This window comes from Anopheles bellator, chromosome 2 (assembly GCF_943735745.2).
Source record: "Anopheles bellator chromosome 2, idAnoBellAS_SP24_06.2, whole genome shotgun sequence".
Taxonomy (NCBI): domain Eukaryota; kingdom Metazoa; phylum Arthropoda; class Insecta; order Diptera; family Culicidae; genus Anopheles; species Anopheles bellator.
Genome location: NC_071286.1, coordinates 3625803 through 3638279, shown reverse-complemented (window position 1 = coordinate 3638279; position 12477 = coordinate 3625803). Strand labels below are relative to the sequence as shown.

The 12477-nt window shown below is 56.5% G+C and overlaps 1 protein-coding gene across 1 annotated transcript in view; it reads left to right on the top strand.

The window, feature by feature from the left end:
- The window catches only part of LOC131209366 (F-box/LRR-repeat protein 7), a 71965-nt gene extending 60121 nt beyond the window's left edge, over positions 1 to 11844 (top strand). Inside the window, exons 3-7 of the mRNA XM_058202421.1 lie at positions 8935 to 10110; positions 10188 to 10669; positions 10733 to 10993; positions 11054 to 11233; positions 11309 to 11844. Of these exons, the coding sequence (XP_058058404.1) occupies positions 9044 to 10110; positions 10188 to 10669; positions 10733 to 10993; positions 11054 to 11233; positions 11309 to 11844 (2526 nt within the window). The 5' untranslated portion in view covers positions 8935 to 9043. The remainder of the gene's footprint in view (positions 1 to 8934; positions 10111 to 10187; positions 10670 to 10732; positions 10994 to 11053; positions 11234 to 11308) is intronic.
- Positions 11845 to 12477: the final 633 nt, after the last annotated feature.

Genomic DNA, 12477 nt, shown 5'->3' with positions numbered 1-12477 from the left:
TCCGATCGCGATCGTGAAGGATTTATGCAATTTTTTTCGGGGGACTTTTTTGTTGCGTTTTCACCGCCGTTCACCGTCTCGCCGGGTTGATTGTTTTCTCGCGCCGGACGGAAATGGGACAAAAACCCGGTCGCCGGTTTTATTATCCAAAATCACAAATCACGGCACCGCACGGCAAAGACCGCAGCCAAGTACGCTTCGGTGGAGAGGGACAGGGAGCGGCCGGTGGTACACAGAGCCGGTTGTTCAACTAATTTTCGACCATTTGCAGCCATTTTTCCTCCCGTGCTTATGTCGTTAATTTTAATGTCTTTACATGTACGGCAACAGGGGCCCCGGTGATGGGTACGCGGGCTTTTAAGCCTGATCCATCAGCGGGCGAAAGGAAAACGGCCGGGCGCACGACGTTTTGGCCGTTGCGCCCTCCAGCAGCAGCAGCAGCAGGATGTTTACGGCCACACGGGGGAACCGAAAAAAAACGACGAGAACCGTACTCGCAATCCTTCGCGCGGACGGGCCGAAAAGGTAGAAAAGGACACATCACGTCCTACAATCACACCCGCAGGGTGATCATGATGAAGGAGTGCGCAAAGGCCAGGCCACAAAATCGGACAAATCGGCATCGACACCGGGCAGATAAATCGCTCACCCTGTCGCTCGTCCCGTTCCGGGCAGCCGGCGGTGGATGTGGCTGTGTTGAAACCCCGAAACTTCCCAAAACGTGCACCGGGGCCGCACGGAAGAATAGCTCATGAAAGCGGGCTACAACTGCCAAAACGACCGATGAAATCGAGCAAATCGAGCCAACCGGTCAAACGGACCTCCCTCGGGGATCAACGGGTGAACCGCGGCGGCACGAGAAATAATAATGTTCCGTGAAACTCCACTGCATCGCAGATCGCTTATCGTCAGCGTCATTTTTGTCTCCCCCGGATGGCCACCGGATGGTAGGAACGTCGCCCGAACGTTGAAGTCTTTCTTCCTTTTGTGTGGCTCGTCAACGACCACCGTTGTTCAAAGTGACATCGGGTATCGGGATCGGAGCGTAAGCGTAAAGATTTACTTAATTCATCCATCAAATCCTTCCATCGTGCTGGAAGCGCCCGTGATGGAACGAAGATTGGCCCCAGCGTTGCGTTAGCAAACGCGGTCGACATCCGAGCCCGAAGATCTGAAGATGGTCGGAAACGGGTCGCTCCGCCGAGATCGAATCGTGGTGCATAAATCGTTTCGCTCTCTTGCAGTGGCTTCTTCGCAGCATTCCGGCAAGTAAGGCCAACGTCCATCAAGCCTCAAGCCCACAGTTATCATGCACGGTAAATCTACATAAATTCCGATCAACGCGAATCTCCTACCTTCTGCCGCGATCCGCGAGCCAGCCAGCGCGTCAATGATTCCGGCCCGAGCGACCGGCAAACTGTAATAAGGCATAAAACATCCGATATTATTATAATTATTCGCGTGTTATACGATTATTGCGTTTGTGACAAACCTTCCGAGCCATCAGGATGGATGGCTTCGCGGGCTCCACCACCACCGCGGTGCAGTGCTTTCTACGGGCCTTGCTGCAGACCTTCCGCCCTACCTCGAGGGTCTCCCCCCGAGACGGAAGGTGCGAAAAACGATCTCACCTGCTTTGCACGAGGTCGTAACTTTTCACTCCATCCCCTGGCCTGGCCCCGGGGGTGTCCTTAGATCTTAGATTAAATCTCACGCTTCGCATGGCGCGATTGTGTCAATCGCGCGATCCATTGCAAAGCTGGTCAGCACCGCAGCACGTTGTTTGGGAACTCGGTCACCGCTCGGGCCGAGGCCATATTTTCGCTAAAATACTATCCAACACCATCCGACGCACTCACTCGCTCTCGTTCGTCCCAGTCCCGGACACAGCGCAAAGATCATATTCGAGGTAATTTATTGACCGACCGGGTCCGTTACTTTCGCGCCGCAACTGTCAAACTCAACAAAGTAACGCGGGTCCCGCAGCAACGCGTCGGGACGCAAAAACGTTGTTAACACTTGCCTGTGGAGAAAAAGAAGCCACCAGAAATTTACAGTGTCCCGGCCACTCGGGTTTCAATCCGCGAATTGGCGTGGGTCGGAACTGCACACTGTTTACATTCTGACTGACAGAATCAATCATGTCAACCATCGATCGGTGACAGTTCGCGCGATCGAACTGTTTATTTTCTTGTGCGGCGAATTAAAGATGGCAGCCAATAGTATCCAAGTAGCCATTGTAATGTGAAGTGATTCCGTTGTTACGTTCCGCTTCTATGACGATTAAACAACAAACTGTAATGATGAAAGTAAGTGAGACACTTTACCCAACTCAGAACGGCGCACGCTCTCGTTAGATGCTATCGAAAGCATTTCCCCAGCACGTCTACAAAATGGCCGCGTTGACACGCACGATAAGGCATGAAAATTAACACGGGAAGCACACGGCGCACGGCGAACAAAATAGTAATTTCCACCGGGCCCGCCGCTGTGCCCGGTGGCTCCAGCAAAATATGCAACACGGTCCGACGGCCAGCCAGCGAGCGGTAGCAAACTTGTCGTTTAGCCTTCTCTATCTGAGATTAGAGCCATCAGTCACAATTCGTTCCACCGTCGGAGTGCAGTGCGGACGCCGGGCGAAGGCCGGACGGCCCACCGTTGCCGCACACTGCACGCCATGACCGGAAAATGCCCCGGGGGTCAGTTACGGTCTCAATTTTTATCGTAATCACAGTACGCCGTTCTTTCCTTTTCCTTTGCCAACCAACCGCACACAAACACGTTCACCGTTTCTCTGTCTGTCTCTCTCTCTCTCGCTCGCCCGAGCAGAGCCGGTGTTCCTTCCCTTTCTTTCCAGCACACTCCGTCTCCTTTGTGTTTCCTTCTGCACGAGGCCGCGGATCAACTCGCGCAACTACGCGCAATCTTTGCCGCCGTGCTGAAGCGGAGTGCTATCCCGGGGACTACGGTTCGCGCTTTCCCGCGCGTATGAATTCGTGCGAAAAATCGAGTCGCAACGCGCGGTGCACGGGGCTGCGGCAGGAATGCATTTTCTCTCGCACCGCACCGCGGCCATTTCTCTGCGCTTCGCTCCACTGGCGGGCTACTGCGATCGGTGGAAGGTAGAAAGGCCACAGCACGAGCAGGCCGGCCTACTGCCCCCCGGGCAGCCGGGCACACCAGTAGGCAAGGGCGCCGAACCGAACGACGCTGACCGTCAGCGGCAAACGCAAAAATGGGATCGGAATGGGCCCCGCTCCGCTCCGCCGGCGAGCGAAAAGAGGTCGATCGTTCGAACCGATCCCGTCCCGCCCGGCCGGTGCGTATATTCCAGCGAGGGTCTCGGACACGCAATTAGCCACACCATTTGACGCCATATCTTACCGCGGCCAACAAATGTGCTACAGTTGGGGACCGCGCGCGCGTGTGTGCATATCAACGATCTCCGCCGCGGTCCACACAGCGGTGTCGCCCAAATGCAAAGTAGCAACGACGATTGCGACGATCTCCGGCGCGGTCCGGCTCGCTACCCCGTGGCCAGCAGCACTACGTTCGTTTACCCGCGGGACGAACTCTCTCAGGTGTGTTGGTGGTGTGGCCACCAGAGTGCAGTGGTGCAGATCTCTAACGGTAAACCGGGGCAACCGGCGGCCTAACTGGAGCGGTATGCTAAACTCCTTACGCGGGTTGCGCAATATCGGTGAAGGGAATTGTAGGGGAATCACTACAAACGAGTGCTACCTCTCATCAATGTCTCCCGCAGCAGATTCGTTTGGGATCTTATTTAGGAAAGGGCGCAAATTGAGCCAATGAGCGTGGTAATGCTCCACCGGGCTACACACAGAGACACGTCGGCTCTGGCTGTCCATTGCTTGTCCCATCCCGAAACGCGGTGTGTGCGGGGTGGGTCTTTACGGTCCCAAAACGAGAGAGCCTGCCGACATTAGACGGACACAACGGCCGGCTGGCTGGCTGGACGGGCGGGAGAACTGTGCTAAAGACTTCCAAATACGGGAGGGCCGACATTATACTACCGACATTGCTGTGGCCGTCGGCACCAGTGGGGCCGTCAATCAGATTGCCGCGCGCTGCTCGCTGTAGGCAAACAAGCCGAACCAGCAGCAGGATCTGCCGCTGCTGCTGCTGCTGCTGTAGGGTCCAGCGCGGCCCCGAACCTTGCGGAGCGTGCAAATCAGAAAGCAGTTTGACCTTCCACCAACGGCCGGCCGGCCGGCTTGGTGCCGTCGGCGGTTCCAGGCCGGGACGTACAAATTATGGACATAAATCAAAAATTTGCTACACAAACTATGTTTGCCGGCGGTGCGCGATGCTGCACCGCGCACTCGAAGCCTAAAACAACCAAATTGAGCCACAGCTTCGAAGGGAATCCTTCGAAGTGCGAAGGCCCGCCGCGGCTGGATCGAGACATAGTCTTGCGTCTCGGCGATCGGCGGGGACCTTGGGTCGATGCTCGATGCGATCTCAATCCCGTGAGGGGGGACCACCATCGTTCGAGTGCGGTGGCCGCGATATCGCGTGGCCCGGCCACCATTGCGCAATGGTTGAGCCGCAAGCTGAGCGATGCATTCATTTGCATAAAATATGGTGCAGTCAGAGTGTCAAATTGGTAGTTTGTCGGAGTCGAGCAGCAGTCGTGGCCCCCGGGGACCATCTGGGTGAATGATGAGCGGCGACGGCGTCGTTGTCGTCGTCGTCGTCGTGGAAGGATATCGCTCCGTGGCTCCAGTTTTCCGATAGACTTCAGCGAATCCACCGCCGCACCAGTGAAGTTGTTCTCTCACGCCACTGCCACGGAAGTGTAACGGATGTGTGATCCCTGGGCGTTGACCCAGGCACGGCGATCTCCTACAGATTGGAGGCCGAGATTCCGTTGTACTAATTGTGTTCTAATAATAGAAAGATTACACTGCATTATTGTTAAATTAATTGTGCAAATACGCAGAAAAGCGCCACCGGGCCGTAGAAACAAATCATTAGCAAGCAAAAAAACGGGCAGCACATTAATTAAGCGGCACATTGGCCAACGGCGGGCTTGGCAGTACCTCTAATGATGATCTCACGATTTACAGGCAGGTAAAGGTATCGCCCTTGGCACGAGAACGTAAAAGCTGCACCCCTGCTTGCGGGCCACCGTCTTTCAGCAGCTCAGCAAAATTAAAAGCAAGACACCAGTGTCAGTTACATCAAAGCCCCCTCCGGGAGATGCGCGATCGGGGAACGCAGCTCTAGTTGCGGCGCGACGGTAGGGGATTTCATCCACCTGCCAGGGGCCAGCACCTTCTGCGGAATAGCCCACCGTAACCGGCACTTAGTGCGGCACCCTACCCGACTGTCCCGGGCGGTGGTTTGGTGTTTCCGATGGCCGCAGGACACTTTTCCGTAAATCCGAGCCGGAGCATATCCGGTTTGCGAGGCAGGGAATGTGGACCCGCCCGCGATAACATCACCCGGCCAACCTTTCATCGTACATTATTACGCCCGTAGCCTGGCCACTCAACACGGCCCACTGTACTCGGGAAGCCGTCTTGGAAAGCTGTGTACGCAGCGCGCGCAGCGATCAATCACGCGGTCCGGGGCATCCACAACAACGAGCGGGATATCAAAAACGGGCGGCCACCGAAGGAATGCGAAACGCTACCGCACAAAATGCCAACTCTCTCGCTCGCAGCTCGCAGATCGGAATCTAGGATTGGGCGGCGACGGCGGCGCGTAATTCAAGCCCGGAAGGACGAAACATTCCACACACCGCGCGATGATCCACCGCCGATGATAAATTGCGCCTATCGATCGGCCTAATAAAAGGCATTAATCAGTGCTCCTGGGGCGATCCTGGGAGCCTGGCAGTCCTCCACCGGCACCGGGATCCGACACGGGCTCGGCATTTTTCGCCGACCGGAGCCCCCCAGAGCTACCGGGTGATGTTTGCCTACGATCGATCAGGGCGTAGGACTGGACCACGCCTGGGCACTGAGCGCGCTGCTTACCATTCGATTCGATCCGGTGCTACCGATCGATGGTTTCGACCTCGAGCGACCATCAGCCGACCGCTCGCCGGTCTTACTATCAATAATTTCACTCCTGGGGCACTCCTGGCGACGCAGTAGCCGGACACCAGATTCAATGGGGCCCGCCGGATCATCGTAAGATTGTGTTCCGTTGTATTCCGATCGGCTGATCCTTGGTGGGGCATTCATGATTTGCATCTTCTCTCTTCCCAGTCCGGACAGGCAGCAGCCTTGGTAGCCGGCGAAGAAAAATGGCGCGAGGACCCCCGAATGGAATCGATGAATTATGGGACAGGCCGTTTGCTGTGGCCGCCGCTCAGGGCTAGGAGCGCGAGCGCGCGTGTTGCGTTAATCCTGTGACAGGCCCAAAACCCAGCGTGCTCCCAGCAGGGCCAACAATGTAGTCGCCGGTTGCACATTAATACGCCGCGCGCTACCGACGCGTGACGCAAGCTTGGCCGCATCAAACTGACAGCAGCACGCCTACACGCGCGCCCGCGCGCTGCATTTTCGATGCAACGGCAGCGCGAAATTTGCGCGACCGCGCGACAACCACTCCATTGAATATTCATGCCGTGCCCGCGTTCCGCTCGAACCTTCCCTGATCCGCCTGCAGGGAGGGGCGCTTTACGCTTTATTAAGATTAAAATCTACACACAGACAACGTGCGTCTGTCCAGTCCCCAGCCCTCGGGCGCTAATAAAGCTACTCCGCGAGGCAGCGAAAATCTGGGACGCCCTGAACGGGGATAATCCTCGGCCAGTTGGGGACTGGTGGTGCGGGCCCGTGAAGCGCGTGGTATTTATGTGTAAATTAAAGCATTGATATGCAAACCGGGCCCAGGACCGGGAAGGATCACTTTAAGAATGGCGAACTGAGTGACTCGTGCGACAGGCACCCTAATTGTAAGCGGAATGTTGCCTTCGTTCCGAGTCGCAACCGCAGATTTAATGGGATGACCCATCCGCTCTGAATGAATGCCGTTTTTTGGGATTGATTTGTGAAACAGCTCCGGAAGAGGCACACTCGGTGCCGCCGTCAATTCCGGTGGCAATCGCTACAGGATTCGTTTCTCCGATACGCCAGTCGCCAGCAGTGTCCTTGACACGATCGATTTGCATATCTTGCCTCCTTGGTTCCCAAGTGCTCTCGGTACAGCAGACTGGTGGTGGTTCCGTTGGGGTCGTTTGATAGAAAGATAGATTGGAACGAAAATGACTTGCTCGATTGCACCTTGCCGCTGCTCGACGGCAGCGATCGGAAAATAATACCTTCCAGTGACGGGCTCGGGTCCGGTCCCATTTCCAGTGCATCGACAGAGCTCTCCACTTGCAACACGGGCCCTCGGGGGCAGTTATGGCGATGCCCGGGTGAAGATATCGACCCAAGATTGGACCCCGGCCACTTATTGTCCCGCATCCCGGCCGCCATTCCCCGGCCGCATGACTCCCGAAGGCTTATCGGAACCGCATCAAGCGTCGGGCGGGCGAACGGGCGAAAACATACTTTGCGTTTAGAATGGAATGTCCCGGCAAGGGCTGCTGCTGGAGGCCTCCGGCGAAGGGAAGCCGGGGTTTTCGGAACCGCCAACCGCTTCCTGCGCGATGGCGACCTAAACGATCGATCGATGACGGGGCCCCGGACACATCGTAAATGTTTCGTTCCCGGGCTCTCGCGCGGGCCACTATCATCTGGGGATCGAAAAAGTGGCCGCTCGGTCCACATCCACTCCCCGGCCCCTGCTGCTGCTGCTGCTGCTCCGTTTGACATTCTGGCCCGCGGGCGGCACTGCACTCCTCAAACTCGCGGCGCGACCCAAATCATGGCTCGTTGGCCGTTCTCCGATCGGCCCCGATGCTCCCCCGTTCGACGTTCGACATGATTTATAGCCGTGAGAAATGGCCACGGTCTGCACCCCGGAAACTCTCGGCCCTCGAGGCCGCGGACAGCGGACCGCGGCGTGATTATTTTGGTCGATTCGTCGAAAGTGAAGCACGCTCTCCGAACGTACTACTTACTGTCGCTCGGCGCGCACGATTAAGCAACATTGTGTTTCTGGGTTCTGGCCGCAAACGGACACCAGGATTAACGTACTTAAACTCTGGCAGCAGGTCGGTAGTGGCGTTTGGATCCGGCGAATGACGGACGACACGGACGTTTTATGGTCGCTCATTTTCAGTCCCATTTTTCTCCGACGCTGAGCCCTGGCCGATTTTTCACACACGAGCTCGCACGCAGGTCAGCTCATTTTTCCGCGCCGGCCACCATCCCCGGGGATCTCTTTCTCTCTCTCTCTCTCTCTGCGCCTGAAGTGGAAGATAATTTGAATTTAATTAGCGTCGGGCGGCGGGCGAAAATCGTTGATCGTAAATTATGCGTATGCGTTTGTGAGGTTCTTGCCAGCGGAATTCGACGATCGTCGATTATGGCGAACCGTGATAGTTCGAGCCGGTCGAGCCCCGCCGGTGGCTAACGGGGGCACCGTTGGAGTAGCTTTGGTTCAGGGTTCACTCAATTAGCTGGCTACTGACACGGTACGCGAGCTGAGCTGTGGCTGGCCATCTGGCTTAAGCAGCATTTGTGACGACTCCTGTGACTCGATTCCATGAAAGTAAAACGATAGCTTGAAGATTGCGGTAGCTGGCGAAAGTAGCCATCGCCACCTAGAGGGTATTAGTAAACAATTAATTGCAATTAATTACAATTCGACATCAAAAGTACACCGACAAAAGATCGTGTTGGGATCAAGGTACTGGCGAGCCTGAGGATTACATTGTAACATTATCCTGCGCGCGCGCCTCACTCAATCCGATTATTCGGTGCTCATCATTTCCGCTGCCCTCGTAACGGCTGTCAGCTCGCATTTTGTTTCTAACCACAATGTACGTGTTTTGTTTTCTTTGCGCAGATAAGTTAAACTGGATTGCCGCAGCAACAGCAGCAGCGTAGCAGCAGCCGCGAGTTCGCGGTTCCAGTTCGCGTTCGCGAGATCAGCAGAAGAGCACCGCAGCGCGGGCATGACGCATCAGCAGCGGCGCGGTGCGCCTGTCGAGTGCCCGCTGGCGTCGTTGGGTCGCAACACGCCCTCGATGGACACCCGACAGTACCACCATCCGCTCAGTTCGAGCCCGCTGGATCCGCAGGCGTACCAGATGTCCCGCAGCTCCCCGATCCTGGCGCTCGATTCGGACCTCTACTCACCGGCGGACAGTGGCGGGTGCGTGGTGAAGGTGGAGCAGACTTCACTCATCGGCACGCCGGACACCGGTGGTTCCGTTCCGGTGGATGGCAGCGTTGGCGGTGGTGGCGGAGGCGGTGGCGGCAGAAACGGGGCCGGTCCGGGCGGAGGAGGATCATCGCTCCTGTCACGCAGTTCGTCCTCGTCGCTCGATCAGAACGGATCGTACATCGTACACCACCAGCCCCCACTCGCCATGCCGCTGAACGGTCATCACGGCCACGGCCGGAGAGACTATCGGCATGTACGGCCCCGAACGTACACCCCGATCGATGCGCTCCTGAGCAACACCTACCAGCAGCACCATCAACGCCTGTCACCGGTGCTGCGCGTCCCGCAAGGCTTCCACCACCCGGACGAACCGCTGCATCCGGGGCTCGGGGGGCTCTCCGAGGCCGATCGCTACTTTCTGGAGGAGAAGATGGACGCGCTCTACATTCAAGGTGCCATCCGACGCAACGCCAACGCCACACCGTCCAGCCTGACGCGCAACCAGTCGAGCAGCAGCAACAACACGGAGCGATACTACCTCGAGAACGAAAACATCGACGCAATCTACAACTTCTGCCGGCGCAACGTCACCAACGGCGGCGGTGGTGGTGGCGGCGGCTCGGGCGTGGCCACTCACAACGGGCACCACAATTCCTCCTCGAAAGCATCGTCGGCCCGCGAGTCGCAGGTGGAGTGCCTGGACTCGAGCTCTCCGCATCTGCTGCGCCGTGCCTCGAGCCCGGAAACGAGTGGCTCCGATCGGTACCTGCTCGATCGGATACGAGGATCGCCCGCGTTCCACAGCCCCCACAGGGGGACACACGTGAAGCCGGCGACCGACTTCGTTGATGGAAGGTAAGTGCCACGAACCTGGGCCTGGGGTCCACCCGGCTCGTCCACGACTGACCACCGTCCCTTACGACTGTTTCCAGAATTCCGCTCACCAAATCGCAACACTTCAGCGACGGTCTGTCACGGTACGGGCGGTTTTCACCGAACCTCGACCAAGGCTATCACACGCTCGTGTCCCCGTCACCCTCCGGGCAGCAGCAGTCCATGATACCGGCCTCGTGGACCAACCATCGGTCCGGTGACGGGACCACCTCAACCTCGTCCAGCCACGGCGGTAGCCCCGGCTGTCACGGGCCGCCCATATCGGCCGGAAGCAGTTCCACGGGGTCCGGCTCGAACGGAGGGCCACTCGGGGGAACGACGCTCCTCGCCAGCCTCGGCAGTGTCCGCGGATCCGCACTGTACCGGGCGGGCCCGTTTTTCGATCGCGTACCGGACGAGCTGATGGTGCGAATATTCGAGTGGTTGGACAGCAGCGAACTGTGCAATATAGCGCGCGTCTGCAGGCGCTTCGAGTCGGTCATCTGGAACCCGACGCTGTGGAAAATCATCAAGATCAAAGGTAACTAGACGAACCGACCAACCTGTCTGTCGGAAAACTCACGTTTGCGCGGTCCTTTTGCAGGCGAAGAAAACAGTGGCGATCGTGCGATCAAAACCATCCTCCGACGACTGTGTGGCCAAACGCGCAACGGCGCCTGTCCCGGTGTCGAGCGGGTCCTGCTGGCCGACGGCTGCCGGCTGACGGACAAGGGGCTGCAGCTACTGTCCCGGCGGTGTCCAGAGATTACGCACCTGCAGATACAGAACAGCGTTACCATCACCAACCAGGCACTATCGGATCTGGTGACCAAGTGTACAAATCTACAGCATCTAGACATAACGGGTACGTGCGTGGCCGCCAGTGGCCGATCCCCGAGTGGCCTAACAACGCGTTTCGTTGCAGGTTGTGCCCAAATTACGTGCATCAACATTAACCCGGGGCTGGAGCCACCGCGACGGTTGCTGTTGCAATATCTAGACCTTACCGATTGTGCCTCGATTTGTGACGCGGGCATCAAAGTCATCGCCCGGAACTGTCCGCTGCTGGTGTACCTATACCTACGACGGTGTATACAGGTGACAGGTACGATCGGCACCCACTCTAAGCCCCCGCCACCAGGACTCCCGGAGTTACGCAAAGTTATCTTCTCTCTCGCAGATGCTGGTCTGAAGTTTATTCCCAACTTTTGCATCGCCCTACGCGAACTGAGCGTGTCGGACTGCACGAGCGTCACGGACTTTGGGCTGTATGAGCTGGCGAAACTTGGTGCTACCCTGCGCTACCTGTCGGTGGCCAAGTGTGATCAGGTGTCCGACGCGGGCCTGAAGGTGATCGCCCGACGGTGCTACAAGCTCCGCTATCTGAACGCACGCGGCTGTGAAGCGGTCAGCGACGATTCGATCAACGTGCTGGCCCGGTCCTGTCCTCGGCTGCGGGCGCTCGATATCGGCAAGTGCGATGTCAGCGATGCGGGACTGCGCGCCCTGGCCGAAAGTTGCCCCAATCTGAAGAAGCTAAGCCTCCGGAACTGTGATATGATCACCGATCGGGGGATACAGTGCATCGCCTACTACTGCCGGGGGCTGCAGCAGCTTAACATCCAGGACTGCCAGATTTCGGTCGAGGGTTACCGGGCGGTCAAGAAGTACTGCAAACGGTGCATCATCGAGCACACGAACCCTGGCTTTTGCTAACCGTGGCGGGCCCGTGGTACCTCACAGCATTTAGTAGTACGCGCGTCGTGCAGCTTATAGGCCAATTCGTAGAGAACTTGTGTAAAAAGGCCCTTCTTAGGAAACGTGTTTGGTGTGTTAAATTTTTAGCTACTAGTTAAGCGAGTGTTCCACATCCGTGCTGCCAAAAAGTGATTGTTGAAAAATCAAAAAGAAAAGAAATTAAGGCCCAAGGGGGCCGTTCTGCTCGTGATCAATGCTGTTGAATGGAAACCGGCATTCACAAACGTTGGAGGTCGATATGTTTTTGGGAACTTTTCTTTACTTAGGAAATAGGCATCAAATAGGTAGGCAAATCTAGCAATTCGAACGAACGAGATACGGAAAGCAAACTGATGTGACGGCGAGGACGCCTTTCTTTTATTCGGAATTTGGTTTTTAATTGTTTTTAGATGTCGATGAAATTTAGCAAACATGTTTTTATTGTGTAACGAACCTGATTTTATTTATGTAAAAATAAACCAATCAAATATATTTATTTCGTAAAACATGATGTTTACCATTTCGCGTATGTGCTTACCATTTCTATGTAGGTTCTTATTTGGGTTTAATGCGGAAGCTTCCATTTTGACTGCAATCGTTTAGTTTTGTGCA